The sequence below is a fragment of the Poecile atricapillus genome, chromosome 2, assembly GCF_030490865.1.
Source record: "Poecile atricapillus isolate bPoeAtr1 chromosome 2, bPoeAtr1.hap1, whole genome shotgun sequence".
Taxonomy (NCBI): domain Eukaryota; kingdom Metazoa; phylum Chordata; class Aves; order Passeriformes; family Paridae; genus Poecile; species Poecile atricapillus.
The window spans coordinates 41,589,582-41,608,137 of NC_081250.1; the positions used below are offsets into that span (position 1 = coordinate 41,589,582).

The 18,556-nt window shown below is 34.9% G+C and overlaps 1 protein-coding gene across 1 annotated transcript in view; it reads left to right on the top strand.

The window, feature by feature from the left end:
• STT3B (STT3 oligosaccharyltransferase complex catalytic subunit B) overlaps window positions 1-18,556 on the top strand; it is a 51,536-nt gene that overhangs the window by 18,609 nt on the left and 14,371 nt on the right. Inside the window, exons 2-7 of the mRNA XM_058830691.1 lie at window positions 4,188-4,296; window positions 6,038-6,325; window positions 7,991-8,056; window positions 11,746-11,845; window positions 16,342-16,440; window positions 17,895-18,041. Of these exons, the coding sequence (XP_058686674.1) occupies window positions 4,188-4,296; window positions 6,038-6,325; window positions 7,991-8,056; window positions 11,746-11,845; window positions 16,342-16,440; window positions 17,895-18,041 (809 nt within the window). The remainder of the gene's footprint in view (window positions 1-4,187; window positions 4,297-6,037; window positions 6,326-7,990; window positions 8,057-11,745; window positions 11,846-16,341; window positions 16,441-17,894; window positions 18,042-18,556) is intronic.

Here is an 18,556-nt window from a genome sequence, read left to right on the forward strand (position 1 = left end):
ATCCTACAGTATTGCCTTGTGTCATCAAAAAGGCAGTTCATAGCAAGGAGTAAAAATCAAACCTAAGCATGAACAGATAGTTAAGATTATGTATTAACAGTGCATAATATATAAGTGAAAACTTCACAGTCTTTGCTTTGCAAGTTGCCTAGTTAAGCTTTCTAAATTAGTGTTGCTACTGAAAAAAAAGATTGTGCCTCTGTTTCAGTTATTTTGCTGTTGCTGCTTATAGTCTGTATGTTAAAATATATGAAATGAGAACAGTATTTCTATTAACTTATCTCCAGTTGACTGCTGTACCAGCTGTAATGTAGGTATCTCCAACAGTGCCACAAAATTAATGGCACCATACACAAGAGCGCTTAGGTGATCATTAGAGCATTCCCCCCAAAGGTTCAAACTATAATACCAGCCTACTTTGGTGGCTGGGACTTTGAATTCTGAAATGTACGAAGACTTAGGATTGCTTATTCCTTTAAAACTTAGCTTGGAGGAGGAGAGAGTTCAAACTACAGATATGACAGAAAGAGGCAAGAACAGCAGAGCATCACTTTTCCTCCTAGACCATCAACTAAAATAAGTCAACGCTTCGTGGTGTCATGCCCTTAGCTGATTATTAGCATGTGTGTGTCTTCTTCACAGCATGGACTGAGAACTTGAATATTTAACTCAGTTTTTCTAGCTAAGTATTTAATTAACGTGTGCTTCACATAATTTTGTTCTTTATTCTTCTCAGGCCTGTTTCAAATCGACTTGCCTCAAGGGGGTGAGGGAGGATGAGGTGGAACCTTGGGAAATGGATAATCTATTTCCATACCTCAAGATCAGATGGATGTGAGGGTTGAGTGTGGCAGAAAAGGGATCCTGTCCTTTGCTCTGGTTTGTGCTGCATACTGTTTAGTCAGTGTGACCAGCAGTGTACTTCAGTTCCAGTGTCTCCTTGGATAAGATGGAGTGGGTCAGAAGGAGGGCTGGATAAAAACCCTAAATGTTGCCTCTTCTTGCTGCTGCTGCTGCACATGGAAGAACTGTGGCAGGCAGTGACCCCCAAACCTGACATGCAACCCCTACCCAGCACTGGCTGGTTTTGCCTCCGTTCTGATTCCTCCCTCAGCTGCAGCCGCTGAATATCCCAGATGCAGGTGTAGGCAAAGGTGGCAGTTTTTTCTAATATTTTCCAGGGCTGTTTTGCACCCCTGTGAAACCTATACATAGCTGCAGGTACTGTGGTAGCATTGCAATAGAAATACAATACCACCGTGCTGCATTTCAAGCACAGTTTGAGAAGTACCAAGATAGTAAAAAGGTGTGACTGGTTTGTGATGCTTGCTGTTTGTTAGCAGCACTCTCCATTCGAGCTTAAAGGGAAACATTTTCACAAGGTTCAGGCTTGTCCCTAAAGGAGAAAAGTGCTGTGAAGGGCTAAGTGATATCAGAGCATAATACTGGCATCATCATATGATTGCTAAATTACACTTTTGTCTGGTGCTCATTGCTGTCAGTTTGTCCATGCCTGAAGCTGGCTTTGATATACAATATCACTTTTCCTGATGTGTGCATATGTTTATGTTGACATTTTAACTTATTTTTGTTTGCAGGTAATCTAGTGGGAGGTGAGGTGGGCACTTTTTTTTTTAAGTCAAAAGTGAGGTGCCGAATTAAGCTTCTAAATTTTTTTTGTTGTTTTTGTGTCTAGAAGGTTGATTCTTTTTCTCACAGGTAGTTTCACAGTGAAAAACAAATGTACCTATAATATTGCCAGTGATTTCTGCTGTAAAGACATGCCCAATTGTCACTGCATGTTTTCATTTGTGGCAAAAAAAAAATCACTTTTTGAAAGAAGGGCTAATATATTTGTGTCTGTCTAAGAGTATATTAGGAGGGAAGATTAAATTCTTACCTCTGAAGTGGTAGAAGTAAAATGCTGTTACACTGCATTTCAATTTTGAGTGGTAATTCATTCTTATTAAAGACTTAATGGGATGCTGCCAAAGCTCAAGACAATTGTTCACATCCTTCTGAAGTCAGTTATGAAGCTTTGCTATTTGGAAACATGAGGAGAATGTCAATATGTATTCTTCTTGCCTATTTCATTTGTTTAACTAATCTTTTGATGCTGTAAAAGTAAACATCAGTCATACTTTTGTAGCCTCTGTGAGTTTAAGGTACAATTTAAAAATCCGAAAATAATCCATATTAGTAAACTTCTTTCTTGTTCCCTTTTTAAAGTTCTAGGATAACAGTACTGCGTGGGTTTTCAGTGTTTTCAGTCAAGTCTGTAGCTGGATGGATTTTACATGTCCTGTGCAATATGAAGCTCCTGGTTTGTTATATACCATACTGCAGGAACTTGGCACTAAACAAATTAACAACAGACCTTGCTATACTAAGATAAGAGACTAATTTTACAGGTACAGCATTTCAGAAATCACATTAGAGTTGACAGTTCAGAACTGGAGAATTAATTAATATTTAGAAATCCAGTCAAATGGGAATAGTTGTAGGCTTATTAAAAACCAATGTCACATTGCTGTTTGAATCAAAGATTTCTAGGTCAGAATGACTGATGTTCGTGTGAATTTTCTTATATAAACATGACTAATGACTTTTGAAAGGCCACAGTTTTATCAGTTAATGTATCCTATATAACTGCTCATTTAACAGATGTAAGAGCGTGTTCCTGAAAGTACTTCGCTCTTTGTTATTTACTTATTTTTAATATCATTTGATTGATTCTGTGATAGGTCAGACACTTGAAACATGCAAATTTGCTGACATCTGAACCTGAATTTCAGTTATTTTTGTTCTTCCTCTGTGTGGATGAAGCAATATGCTCATGACCTCAATATAGCTTTATTTCAGATATTACTTGTACTGATTAAACAATTAGGAATTTGATGGGGTTTGCAGTCCTAAATGACCTTAGCTTTATTCTGTGGAAATGAATTGGTTCAAAGTAAACCTGTGATATTTTGGGAATCCTAGATATGCAAAATAATTTGATTTAGTTTAACAATTTTTGTTAGAAGGGATGCATATTTCTGATATAAGGTGATGCTTCCATGAAGTAGATAAAAAGAAAAACACACACAGACTTCTCCAGGCTTGAATTCTAGCAATGTCTTTGGAAGTCTTTCATGGTGGTTTTCCCATCTAACCTTCTGTCTGTCTCAGTATTCCATTTAGTCAACTTAACTAATGAATAAAATCTTTAATATTTCTTTAACTAATGAGTTTCACATAGTTAACTGAAATTCAATTAGAATTTAAGGCTCTGTTAATATTGCTTGTTTCAGAAGCTGTGTTCACCTAGGATTTTCTCTACCTAAACTTTCCTGTACAAAGCTTCACATTCTCAATATCTGTAGCCTTTTTAGTTTGGCCTTTGAACGAACGATCACAAAAGTTGCTGTTTTAGGATAACATGCACTGTAGTGCTTCTTGCAGCCTGATACCTAATTTCAAGATCTAATGGACATTTTAATAGTTAAAAAGTTTTGTTATCAGATGTTTGAGATACTTTGTGCCAGGAGGGTAGAAGATGAATGCCTTAATAGTAGTCTGTTGATGTTTTTTAATGGTTTTTATACAGTGTGGAAGACTGAGCTGAAGGTGTGCATGAGAGATCTTTTGTTGTACAAGAAATTCTCTGCAGCAGAGAATGTACAAACTTTGAAGATGAAACTTCATCTACAGAGGTTCTACACTGTGTAAATTCTTGCTGATTGAAAGAAGCCCATTAGTTTCGTAGTGTGAACAAACAGACTGATTCTTGTTGCTTGTTATTGAATGAGTCACCTGTCAATTTTACATGAAGTAGGGTAGCAGCAAATGTAGCATGTAGCTATCCTGTCTCAGAATTGAAGTCTTGCATTGACTGCATGTGATAGACTATATTTGAAAATGAGTAGTTTTAGAGAGGAATAAAAAAAATAACCAGTGTTTATCAGAATGAAAGAAAGTCTTTTAATGCTTACACACAAAAATGAACTCACTAAAAACTATCAGCTGTCATCTGTGGTATATGCACCGGCTGTAGAAGTGAAGAGAATATAGTTGTTAGTGTCTGAGAACTTACTAATTTACTTTAAAACTGTGCAGATTTAGAGAGGACCACTGTACTTACATAGTAAATTAGATGCTAAAGTTCTTGATTTTTATCTCATCCTTCTTCTGTTTCTTTCTAGGTTTAACTATAGATCAACACATCATCTTGCATCTCATGGGTTTTATGAATTTTTAAATTGGTTTGATGAAAGAGCATGGTATCCACTAGGAAGAATAGTAGGTGGAACTGTAAGTATTGTAATAATACATTTATTAAAATAAAATAAATGTAATAAGTAAAGAATAATTAAAGATGGCTTTTCAGGAAGTTTTTTGAACTTTCAATACAAATTTGACATTGATAAATGGAGAATCTTAATAAAATATGCTTTTTATTGTCAAATTGCTGCAGAGGGAATATTGAGATGTTTTTAATTTTTTGTTGCAGAAACTAAGTAAGTCAACATGCCTTAGTCTTTATTCATTAGCACATTGTGACCAAGAGATACAGAACTTCTTACATATAAAATTCTAATAGTAACAAATAAGGCTATTATGACTCCTGCAATTCTGGTATACAAAATCAAAAAAAGAAAAATATTTTTTTAAAAAACTTTTTTTTAAAACTAATTACCCAAATCTCTTAAGGTACAGGTTTTAATCCAATGATGTATGCTGAGTAGACTTCATGTATGTATGGAAAAGAGTTAGGATTTCACTGGGAGAAGACCTTATGAAATTAGATCAGTGTGACATCTGTATGAAGCATCAGGGCTCGTTAAGATTGGTATCAATGTAAGCTACAAGACAAAAAAGGTGTACAAAACAATGTTATCAAATCAGAATGCAAAAATAATTCATTTGAATAGCTTTAGTAACACTAAGTGATGCAGTCATGTGTTTCTTAATGTGTGAAAGTTCATTAAAGCTTTTTAATGATCATACATACCACTTAAGGGCATTTACAAGTTTTTTGTAGCAGTTAGATCACCATTTGTTTTAGTATCTTAGCGATACGGCGCACTCTTTGTGCAGCATGTAAGTGCATGTTTTCCATACCTGTCTTAAACAAAATAAAACCTCTTACGAAAAAGAACTGAAGTATATGCAGGGGAACGTTCAGTCCTCTGTTAATTTAATTTAGTACAATGCCCTTCTTAGTTTTTGAAAGAAACTAAGGCAGGTGAAGTACATATTAACTTTTCTAGGTTGTATTGATTTTTCTAATGTTGATAAATGTGGGAAGGTAGAATTCCTATTAAGAATATTCTAAAGTTCTCCACTATTCTATGGTGGATTCAATAGATTTGTGTAAGCCTGTGCTACCTTTCCTGGAGCACATCTTAATTCAATTTTACAGGACTTTGTTTTAATCCTTCATATCCAAAGTTGTCTGTAGATACCTGGCAAAAATACAGTGCTCAATCGACTGGCCATCAACTTTTCAATGTCAAAAAATTAAATCTTGTTGAAGCACATTTTCTTTCCCCATTGTTACCAAGAAGTAAAAGAATAGGATGGTGTATTTTAAAGGAGAATGGATATCACTGGGAAATTTTGGGTTTCTTCTTGATGTCTTAGAATTTTGGTTTTTTGTTTGTTTTTTTTCCTTTAAACACTGATAGGTGGCCTGAAAATCTCATGCAGATTTTGATTTGTGCTTCCATACCTTAATGATGAATTATTTTCATTATATGATAAATGGTCAAGCAAGATGGGATATTATCTGTATGCTGCTCGTTCATTTATGAAGTAGATTATATGTTATTGTTAGCATTTGGATAAAATTAAAGGAGACTAGGGTATTCAGTTGTGTTGTCAAAACATGATTAAAGTAATACGAAAATAATTCTATTATCTTATGCTAATACTGCTTATATCAGCTTAAAAATTGTTGTTTCATTGCAAGTTCTATGTAAACAAGCCTACCATGATAGTTTTCTGTAATAACCTAGTGTTTTGGTTTGTTTTGGTTTTTATCTCCATGTAGGTATACCCAGGACTGATGGTGACAGCAGGCCTTATACATTGGATTTTAAATATGCTTAATGTGACAGTCCATATAAGAGATGTATGTGTGTTTCTAGCACCAGTTTTCAGCGGCCTTACAGCTATTTCTACTTTCCTGCTCACCAGAGAACTGTGGAACCAGGGAGCAGGGCTTTTAGCTGCCTGTTTTATTGCCATAGTTCCAGGTTACATATCCCGATCAGTAGCAGGATCATTTGACAATGAAGGCATAGCTATTTTTGCACTGCAGTTCACATACTATTTATGGGTAAGTAATTGCTGAGTCTTTTGCTTTGGAAAGGTTTTTTGGTTCCTCCTCCAACCAAATGACTGATTTTCTTAGAATCCATTGAATTCTTATTTTCCTCCCTCTCATTCCTCTTCCCCTTGGCTCTTGATTAGGCAAGAACTGAGAAGTCACATGATCTGAACCACTCCATAATCATTCTCTTCAGTTTGTTGTGTAAAAGCACAGTTCCACTAAAGTGTGTGTGTCCTGTAGTAGTAATAAAAATGATGACAAGTCTATAAATTTAAAGCAAACAGAGGAGTTGTTTGTTTTTTGGTTTGGAGGTGTTAGTATTGTGTGCATCAAATGTTAGCCTCCTTATATAGCTGGTGAAAAACAGTAGGCTCTGAATATGAAGCTTTGAATTGTCTTCTAGAAAGACTTGACTGTATGGAGGGTCTGGGATTTAAATTAAGTATCCAAATTAAATAGTCAAAGCTGTCTAGAGTCATATATTAGTGTTATTTGTGTGTTAAAAAAGTCTTATGTCTTTTAATTTGCCTGCTTACTAAAGCAACATGTCATCTTCTCCTTAATCTGTGTAGAATTACATCTGTAAGGTAGTTTTGCAGGAAGGAGTTTAGGGAAGCTGGAGTTTTTCTGGATTGTTGAACCGACTTTGGAAGTAACAAAAGTAGCATACCTATATTGTTAATTCAGCACAGACACTGTAGGGTACTGTCTCTTGTGTATTCTGGAATGCATGTACTTTTCATTTAGAGTGACTCCATGTAACTACATAGTCACTAGAACGTTCTCCATAGTTTTGTCAAGCATTCTGGTTTCCATAAGCAGATGCATATTCACAAATGGTTTGGCTTTAGAATATTTTAAACTTGGGATATAGTTAGTAGTAATAATATAATGGAAGAGTCATTTTTTTCATGACTGAGTGACTGGTGGTACTTAAATGCAGGTCTTTTAAAATCTGGTATTAGAATGAGCTGCAGCTGGGAAGGTGTGCTGTGTTTGATAGTAACAGAATCAACCTAGGTTCTTACTTTAGAGTAACTGAGATATGATAGCAGTTACCTGTTCTCATGGAATTCATATTTAACTAAATAATGTTTGCATGAACTCTTGTAGAATCAAATACATTTTATTGACAACTTTTTAGCTTTTTTTATTGTCCATTCTGGATTCCTGTTCTCCCCCACAGTTACCCCCATCAATTTCAGACAAATTCATAATCCTTGGGCAGTTTCTGGATCCTGTTAAATCTTTACTAGAATCTGGATGCTCTCACTAACCTTAAGTGAGTTTTTGAAATTAGAGAATAGCTCTTTTGTCTGTAATGGCGGAGTTGGGTTGGATGCCAGATGAATTAAAGCATGGATGGTCTTCACTTGGAATTATAGTGCTCTAACATCTCAGAGAAAGTAGCACGGAGACATTGCAATTACCTTTCTACATCAGGTCATAAGGCAGAGAGTTGGATTGTATGCTTTTGCTAGAGAAATAGACCTAACCTCCTTTTGTGTGTGAAAGAATTGCATTTGTGTTACGATTTTATGGACGTCAGTTCAGAAGCATAGAATGTAACTTGATGCAGGCTAAAGAAGTTCTCTTGACAATTGTTTTGGAATGAAACTTTAGAGTATTGTCCAGGATTTGTCATTCATAAATACTTGGCTATTTTTCCAGGTGAAGTCTGTGAAAACTGGGTCAGTCTTCTGGACAATCTGCTGCTGTCTATCCTACTTCTACATGGTAAGGCCTGTATATGTATATATATATATATATAAAATAGCTAAACTATTTTAGTAATTTATATAATCCATATGTTGACGAAGAAGAGAAGAAGGATATTTTAATCCTTGTTGGAGCCGTAATATAAAATTGTTGCTTTGTATTTATATTAAAACCTTAAATATATGACTAAACAACATGATATGTAAAGGTAAAATATTTAAATCAACATGATTAAAACTATTTTTGGAAAAAAAATTGAAATATTTTGAAAAAATATTTTGAAATTAGTTGAAAAACTTTACTTACAAATTTTTCCTGTGCTGTGAATAGGTGCTTTGATTTGGTTGGATTTTTATTTGGGTACAGGCAAATTAAGGTATAATTTTGATATTTGTGTCTGTGTGTCATTACTAAAATGCAGTAATAATCGGAATATTTAGAATGTAAGGACAAAGTTACATTTTTATAATTTTGAAAGCTATTTCTATAGGTATAATTATGACATATAGTGAAGCTTACCACCAGAACTGATGAATGACTTCAGTGTCATAATAAATGATCATAAATGCCCTTTTCATTCTTGATCTATGAAAATGGAGGCTATTGCAGAGATTTTCCTAAGGGCTAACAGAGGGGAAAACAGTAGTAAAAATGAGGAGATAAAAGTAATAGAAAAATTGAGGGAATTGGTTTTCCCCCCTCCATCTTCTGGAACCTCAGACTTGAAGAATTGTCCTGTTTGAATCAAGCATCTTTTTTTTCCCCTAACTGATAAACTTTTTGTGGCTGTATGAAAAACAAATTGTCCTCAAAGTAGTCAGTGGTGGGACAGCCAGGCTAATTGCTTGGTGACAGTTAAGATTGAGATCTCAAATAACTGCTTTTCTACCATCAGGTAACTAACTAGGTTTGCAAGAACGAGGAAGTTCTGGATTGGTTTATGTGCCTTAAGGTTAATTCAAAGGTTGTCTGGTTGCTTTGTAGGTTTCCTCTAGCTTTAATGTCCATTTGGTTTCCTGGGAGACTTTTGCAGTTAATATAGGAAATAATAGCCTCGTGTTTGCAACCTAAGAGGCTAAGATAGCTATTTCTTGTTAGGAGTACATTTATTTCATTCCATTTCTCCTCCTTTTTGCCCCATTGCTTAATAGAGAGCCACTACTTTATACACAGCATGGCTGTTTATATAGCATTATAGTGAAAAGGTCCTATAGCTTTGGTAGATGTTTAAATGCAGTACAAAAGCTGCAAGTAAGTTTTTGAATTTATATAACACAGTATTTTATTATTTTGTACCAGTTTATTGGTAAGATTCTCTAAAGGTGCCTTCATAAACATACAGTTAACAAATAAAATACTTGTACAATTTTACTGCTAAAATGTCACACAATAACAGGTTCTTACCATCATGGTGTATGGGATTGTATGTGAGAATATGTGATTGTGTGTGCTCATGGTATCAGAACTTAAGACTCAATGTCGTCACAACAGTCAATCCTTGAATGTAAATGGGGGGTGATGTTACTTTCCTTTCAAGTTGTATCAGCTCCTGAAAGGTTCAGATTCATCTGTAGTTTAGCTTCAAATCTCAGAGATTAGATGGTAGAATTTATTGCTTGTACCTACTTCATCCCACATAGGTGATCGCTTTCCCTATATTGTATTTCCCTTTTGGAAAGAATTTTGTGGAATTGCCCTTCTAGACCTTTTGCTTGAGTAGATTTTTAGGACAAAGCATAATTGTACTATTTGTTATATTTGTAATAATTCGTCTTTCTCTGATGGAATAAGTTGTTTTCAGTGTAAGTTGGAAGTTAAATCACAATTTTGAGGTAGTAAGAGTTAGTCCTTGAAAGAGAAGTTTGGAGAACAGCTTGAAAGGTGAATGGATATTGCATTAACTGACAAATCTTTCCTGATAACTAAATCTGCCTTATAATATATATACCTAACTCACTGGTAATTTGGCTCATAACCTTGCATTGCATTCAATATAGAGAAGGGTGTTTTCTCCTTGGAATTGTATTTTTACTTTTATTTTACTTCATCAGCTTCTGCTTCATACGGCTTTTCGTGACAGGGAGGTAAAATAAAAGAAAACTTTACATTGAAGCAAACCTGGAGGAGTAAGAGTAGAGACATGCTCTTTTTGCCAATCTGGGAGGATGCCTTAGTTCTGTAAGAGTAGAGACATGCTCTTTTTGCCAATCTGGGAGGATGCCTTAGTTCTGTTTGAAAAGTTTCAAAGTGCATCTTCAGTATAATTTTCAGTGCTTAGATTTGGGTTCATATTTTGATAATTAGGAATGCAGGTCCCTGGTCCATACAAACTGGGACCTCTTTCAGTCAAACCTTTCCCTGAATTTCACTGTGTCCTATTTGCATGTTTGAACTCTGTTCTATCTTCTGTCTTCATAAAGTGTTTTCTCCCATTAAAGAAACTTACCTGTGTAAACCATGATACTTCATACAAGTGATTAAGCAATAGGATTTTGATAATCTGAAATAAGTTACTAGAAAACTTAGATTAAGAAAACATATATTATTTTATTCTACTTGTTTCTCATTGTCTAAATTGCTTACCATAAATTTTGAAATGCTGGGGTTTGTAGTATTAGTGTCAAAAGACAGTAATACTTGGCCTCATGGTATTTTTAGAATCTGTTCTATAGAACATAGTAATTTGGGGTTTTTTTTGGATTCTAGGGCTTTAAAAATAGCTACATGAATCTAAACCCTAAAGTACAATTAAAGTGAAAGCCACATTAGCTATTGCATGCTAAAAATGAAGACCTAGGGTAGGCATGGTGCATATGGGAGAAGTCTAGACTGTAATTTGACAAGAGGACGTGTCAAAATATGGATTGTCTAGTCAATATGAGCCCTTCTAAATATGTTAGAAATTTAGATAACACATTGTAATCATAGCTCATTAAATCCTTACCTAAACCAGCAATCAGTGATCCGTTAATAACACTGTAGTGTTTCAGTTTTAAGTACATTATAGCAGTCCTCCTCAGCTACTCTTGTTGCACAGGTTTGCAATGTCTATAGTGTTGTTGTATAGCATTCCACAGTGCTCAGTCCTGCTTTCATGTACATCCATATTCTTCCTTTCGTTTATTTCCTTACACTGCAACCTGTGTTGGCTGCTCTAGTCCTGGAGTTCTGCTCCTGGAGGTGTACCTTGCTCCCTTTCCCCTTTCTACCTGGAGATAATGTTCCCTGTCCTCTGCAAAAAGTGCATGGTGCTAAATTTGTTAAAAGAAAGTTTTGGATCCTACATGAGATCACAGAATATCCTGAATTGGAAGGGACCCATAAAGATCATCAAAGTCCAACTCATGGCCCTAGAGAGTCTACCACTGCCTTGTGTTACATCCTTCACCATTGGGAAAATCCTCCAGCATCACATTCTTGTTTGCCAGTATGACCAGATTAGTTTGGAAGGAGGAGATCCAGGAAGGGTAGCCTAGGAAATCCATCAGCCCATTTCAAATACCTCTGATATGTGGGCTTTGTTGTGTTTTGTTTTTCTTTTATAATATATATTGAGAAGGATTCCGATAGTAGTAGTAGTTCTGACTGCTTCTGTAGATGGGCTTTGTGTTTTCTTGTTAGGTCATCAAGATGTATAAATCCAGCATGGGCTGTCCTAAGAATTTGCAGATATTTTCAGATCTAATTTTCTGTTCCATTTGTCGTAGGTCTCTGCATGGGGTGGTTATGTTTTCATCATCAACCTTATTCCACTGCATGTGTTTGTTCTGTTGCTGATGCAGAGATACAGCAGGAGGGTCTACATTGGTAAGTTGTGTTCATTGCAAAGTCATTCTCAAATACTTAACCATGAGATACAAAATTATTGTACTGATGTGTTTTGTATCAAGTGGGTGTTAAGTAATTGCATATCAGATTCAGCTGTTTTAATTTGAGTACTGATTATAGTCAGTTATTTTCTACAACATGGAAATAAGGAGTTGAAACATACACTTCCAAAATTTTGTATATGTAGCTGCTAATTGGTTTTCTCCTTTCTAGTGCATGGAAAAGAAAAATGGGTGGTTTGATCTAAAAGAACCCTGTTAATATATTTTAAATCTACATTACATGTGTGCCTTTAATAATGTTTTATATTTTTTTTCTTTTCCAAGTATATAAAACAATTGGTGTTTTTAAAAGTCATACAGCAGAGATTATGCAAACATGTAGATAAAGACACAGGAAATTTTAAGCAGCCATGTAAGTTTTAGATGACTGGGACAATGCGTGCACTGTAAGAGTCTGTCCACTCGATGGGAATCCTTAAAATTTAGTTGGATTAATTGGTCCGCCTTTCTGCCAGTTTCAGGAATGTGTGAATAGGGATCCTGGGAGCCTAACTTTTTCATTGATTTGCCTGACATTTAAATACTGTGTAAACTGGTTTTACTGACACTTTACAAATAAAATCAGTTGGCCATGATGTAGGCATGTGAATGGAATAATTAGTAAGCAATACAGGTATTCAGAAATTTAGAAGTTAGCTGGCACATTTTTCATTTACCTTTACCATAGGTAGGTGGAGAACATAATGTGAACTGAAGCGTAATCACAAGGTGTTTCATATTTGTAAATATATTTTCATTCCTCATTTTAATGCTGTTTTATCTTTGTATTTTTAATTATTTTAATGCTTTTTTCTATTCCCTGCTAGAGAAATTACTGTATGTACATATACATAAACCATTATATACCACAATAATTGCTCAATTTACTGAAGTGCAGTTTTGAATATTTGTAATCAAAACTATAAGTATTGTTTCTATACTCCTTTGTTACCCTATGTAATTGAGAATTGGAAATTCATTAAAATTTAAAAAAGAGAGAAAGAAAAAGCTCTAACCCATCTTCAATTTTTAATGTTAATATTACTTAACTTCTTCATTAACTACTTCTTCCTAACTTAAGGGGAAAGTAATTTATCTTGTTCCCTTTTAAAATTGCTTCATTGAATATTTTCATTTTCTGATTTCTGTGAATTAGGCAAGAGAAAATGAAATCAACTAATTATAAAATCCTGAAGCAATATGGTGGCCAGAAACAATAAAGAATAAGTGCTCCTACTTTTTCAGCTTTAAATGAACTAGTCTTTGAACTCACGTGGGGAAAATAGTACTGCATGTTCATAGGAATTAAAGGGTCTGGCAGATGTTTGTTTTGCAAACAGCTACAGTGTTTTGAGATGTTATTGCCCTTCAGCAGTGAGGGGTATGTGCTGCCATGGAGTTGTCAGAATGAAAATGTGATCACTGCTCTGCTGTTTCATTGCAACTGCTGTCTCAATTTAAGCTTTCATGGGAAGCCCTAGAGAAGTCTGTACATCTCACATTACTATGTAATTTCTAGGTTTGTTTAACAGGATGCTTTTGTAAAACAGGTAAGAATGTTCAAGCACTTTTGAGAGGAAATTCAAGTGTGCTTCACCTCCAAACTATTCAGCTAGGGAGAAGAGTTTACAAAAGCTCCTTGAAGCAGGGAGAATAAAGATATTTTGTGAGTTCCTGTTGCAACTGCTACTGTGTCTGCAGCTGTCTCATAATTCTTAAACTACCCACAAGCAGCTAAAACTTTTGAAAAATATTGTTAGCTGACAATAGCTAGTAAAATCTACATTTGTTTTACTATTATGGAGAATTTTGAGGGTTTTAGTCTCTAGATCAGTTGTTTAAATTTATTTCAAGCTAGCATGAGCCATTTTATAAAGGCTGTTAAATTTAATCCAACATAACAAATGTAGAGAACAGTATTTGGCAGAACCAAATTATTTTAAAATAGTGGTGGTTTCCTGGTATATATTTCTCATAAGAGTGTTCATACACCAAAGAATGGAGCATGATTGATATATCTGGGAATGTAATTCAGAATCATGTAATGAGTAAAAATTTTCAGAATGTGAAGGGTTTGCCAATTTTAAAATATTTTAGGGCTGGAAGGCAGATGACTTTATTAGCCAGATAACTTCTGACCGATTTGGCATCAATAGTGATGATGCTACCTCCATTTGAAAGCTCAAACTGTGCTTTTATTTTTTCATCTTCACATTGGTCAGTGCCTTTTATTCAGATCCTCTAGTTTAATCATTATGAACAAGCTAATTCCAGTGTATTAGAAGAGAGGTGAAAACCTCTTTATTCAGATACAGAAACCATTGATACTATTTTCTATTATTATAGTCTCTCTTTAGTTTCTCATGTGTTTCAAAAATAAATGGTTTTACATTGGAAGGGTATATATTTATGTTATGCTTGCATACTTCAGTTTTATAGCTTTTCATACCATTTTTTTAGGTTTTGTATAATTATCAGGATATTAATAAAACACTTGAGGATCTTCCAGAATTTAAAACTTCATTTCAGTAATTCCTTGTTATATGTCTTGGATTTTATCATTCAAGCAGTCAAGAGGCATATATTTATATCAACTGCTTCAGTAGTCTAAAATTTCAGATTAAGTGTTTATTTCTGGTGATTGTAATCCATGAATTGAACATATGTGGGCAATCATATGATTATACTCTCTGGAGAAGCTTTCCAGAAGGTCTTTCTTGTGTTTGTGTGGTGTACTGCAAATTAAATTCTTTTTAAAATGACTTTATTCACTGTAGGTCAGAATGGTTTTGTTCTGGAGTTGGTCAAAGTTACAACGATGAGAACAGCATGCAGGAATCAAAATTAACTTCTTGTTTTTGCAAAGACTGTGCAAACTGTAGAATATAAAGGAACGTGAAAAGTTTGTGATGATATATCATCTTGATGTTTCTAAATTCCTAGAAGAATTGTCATGTTGTGTAAATTACCCTTTTTAAAAATATTTTCAGAACCAGGCAGTATGTTTTTTGAGAGAAGTGGAAGTAAGGGATTGGGGTGGGGGCGGGCAGTGCACATAGCAAGTATAGCAGTTGCAGGATTGGGCTTAAAAATGATTTACAGTAGTCTTAACAAATGTGAAATGTAGTGATTTATGCCAATCATTGAACTTCCACAGGATGGCAGTGTTGTAACGGTTGCTTGGTACAGTAAATGATTTATGTTGTAGTGAATTCTTCAAAAATTAAGCTTGCTACAGGAAAAATACATTTCAGTGACTTAAAAGGGCATAGATGAGTAGCTAGGCCAAGCTGTGCAGTACAAGTGCTTGAAAGAATAAACCGAATGCTTGGAAATAGCATCCCTGTCACTTCTGACTGGTTTGGAACTCAGTGCCCTGGGAGCATAATCCCTCAGTGAGACCACGTAGGTGCTATGGAAATGACACCACGGCTCAATGATGCACTCCCCAGAGTCCTCCTGATCTCCTGGAGGTTAGTAAAGGACTCTTAAGAGAACAGGGATCTCTTCATAAGATCCAGTCTGTCTATAGCCAGATAATAGTGTAGGATTTGTAGCAGTTAAAAAATCTGACAGGTGGATTATTGCTGTTTGCCACTGAAAGAACAGAACTTCATTTGGACTGGTTGGCTGGGTACTTCAAATGTAATCAGTCTCATGGCTTTTCAGATTTGATATTTTTATCTTTCCCTTCCATCTCTTCTTCACCCTGTAATATTGAGGACCAAAACCCCTTTCAAAATAAAGTATATGCATGTTAATGCATGTGCAATAAGAACTCATATTAATAATAATAATAATAATGTTAATATTAATGATGCTTTTGGCCTCTATTTTCTAGGGGACTTATAAATCCCAAGGATTGATACATATCCGTACATATGCTTAATATTAATTTTTAATTCTATTGTTCTGTTTCTTGCGTTCTCTCTGCTCTTGTGTTAAATAAAGAACAATGATGCCTATTTTCATTTTCTAAAGAAGTAGTGGACTCTTATGTTTTGCTTTTTTGAGGTCTGGTCCATTCAGTTTCTCCTCATATAGAAAGCTTCCTATGTCACTTGTTATTTGAGAGCTCTTTCCACATCCATGACTCTCGAAAACAAGATGGGAAGAGAAAACTTTTTTCAAGCTGGAGAATCTTAGATAAATGGCTTATTTTCCAAGGAGGAGAAAAAAAAGTGCAATTAGAAAGAACATTACTCTGCTACATCCACTAAAATTAGTTGCAATAGACAGCTTTTTTTTACCAAAGAAGAAAAAAAATAACTAGGATGACTGAAACATTTAGCATAGTGCCATTCTGTTTTGCTGTCAGTGAAGTCAGGGAAGAAGATGGACTTCTCTTTGAAGATGGAGCCAAAGCTTTTTCAGACATGTATTAATTTTGTTCCCATCTTTCTCTTCCCCTCTCCTCATATTTTTGTCTTCTAGCATATAGCACTTTCTACATTGTGGGGTTAATATTATCGATGCAGATACCTTTTGTGGGATTTCAGCCAATTAGAACAAGTGAACACATGGCAGCTGCAGGTAAGAAAATGAAGCGTCTGCAACCAACAGCCTGCTTAACACAGGAAAACCTCAAACACTTGCAGCTTTGTTACCTTGTAGTAGAAAAAAACACAGGCTAACAAAGCAAATAGTTAAAGGAAGAGGTACAATTTTTAGTGTCTGTTGGGAAGTTCTCTTTCGTGCGAGCTAAGGGAGGTAAAATGCTTCTACAAGACTGGATTAATTAGCATTCTGACAAGCACTTTACACATTGAAAATCTCTGCTGGTTTGCAATACAATGTTGCCTTCACACATTGTACAGTTGAAACATTCCTTATTTGTAACAGTTTTTATTGAATGATTTGGTTTTACAGTTTATAGTCTTCTGAAATTTTTCAAAGCAGGCTAAATACAAATTACTTAAATTACTAATCAGGAGGGTAATTTTTAAATAACTGATTTCAATCTTGTTTGGGTTTTCTTGATTTCTTTAAGTTGATTTTTCAGTAGTTATTGGCAAACAGACATCTTGATTTCTTGACAGCAGTAACCTCTGCTAACAGTGAATTTAACTGCATGCACTGTTTGATATAGTTCAGTTTGTTAGATTCCCCAGGTTTTTTCTTATATTTAGTCACTTACCGAAATGTATTTGGGACAGTGATGGGACCATCATTAAAATTTAACACAAAAATACTTTCAAAATGTATTTTTGCAACAATCGGAGTATGATGGAAAAATAAAAAAATTAGCAAGCCATATTTGGATTCTGAAGAATATTACATTTATTTAGTTAATAGAATTTCTGTAGTTCTTTAGGAGTTCAGAACTAGTGAATTTCATTATGTACTTCAAATTCTTTGTTAATTTGAAGAAAGATGATGCACTTTTGTTTTATATTATTCCTCTGCCAGCCAGCATTGGATTTTCACTTTTGAAAGGATTCATCAGTGGATTGATCTGATTATATACCGTGAAATGAAAAATAACTGAAATACTATGTCCAAGTTCTGGGTTAAATGTTAAACCCTGATCAGCCTTTTTAAGGGTGTCAGGTGTTCAGCTGACTTAATGCTTACTTGGTTTAGTTTTTTCTTTCATTAATTCCTCCTGTTTTATTCAGTAGCTTAGTTTGCATATATTGGTAATGTTTTAGCATTGTGTGTTGCCTGAAGTCGGTTTCTTAATTATTCACTACATCTAGCTAGGTATGTTAACCTGTATTCTTGCCATAATCATTGCGATCTGGTTTTCAGGTGATTCTGTCCTTTAGAATATTTTATCTCATTGGAAGTTCCTGTTTTTGCAAGAAAGTGTCATCCCTGTTACATATTAAAGGTTGTTTGTCAGGAGGTGATATCTTACTAGTTTCCAGATGTTAGGGTGTACCTTATGTTTATTTTTCCAATTCAAATATAGGCAAATAATGCTGGTTTTCTTAACAGCTGTACTGCTTTTGAGCATTTAAACAAGTACTTTCCTCTTTCCATAGGTGTTTTTGCACTCCTGCAGGCTTATGCATTTTTGCAGTATCTGAGAGACAGATTAACAAAGCAAGAATTTCAGACATTGTTCTTCTTGGGTGTCTCACTAGCTGCTGGTACTGTATTCCTGAGTGTCATCTATTTGACATACACAGGTAAATAAATGTGAAACTCATTTACCTTTACAGCTTGTAAGCCAGATGATCAACATTTGGTTTAGCCTAAAGTAGTTGTTTCAACATTTTGGACCATTTAATAGCAGTTTTATTTTTGTTACTTTTGATAGCATTACTCCAAAAGAATTCTTAGCATCTCTGTTTCAAAGTATTTTAAAACATGGTGGTTTGATTTGCTTTTCCATGCATAAGTTAGCAAAGTTTTCAGACTGGCATATCAAAACAAAAATTGGCTTCTAATCTCAGCAGGCAGCCAAATACATATTCTGTTGCAGTTCTTGGGAAGTGTTGATTTCATCTTCTGAAATTCAGTGATCAGTATCCCTGCTTCATCAGCTGGAACAGGCCTTGTTCCCTCAGCTTCCGACATGCTGTGAGATCTGGGTTCCTGACCACTTCACAGCACTCTGATCTCTCTCAATTTCCTTAATAATCCTCTTGCAGAAGAGAGTGCCCACATCTGGACCCCTTATCCTAGGTGCAGCATCTGGAAG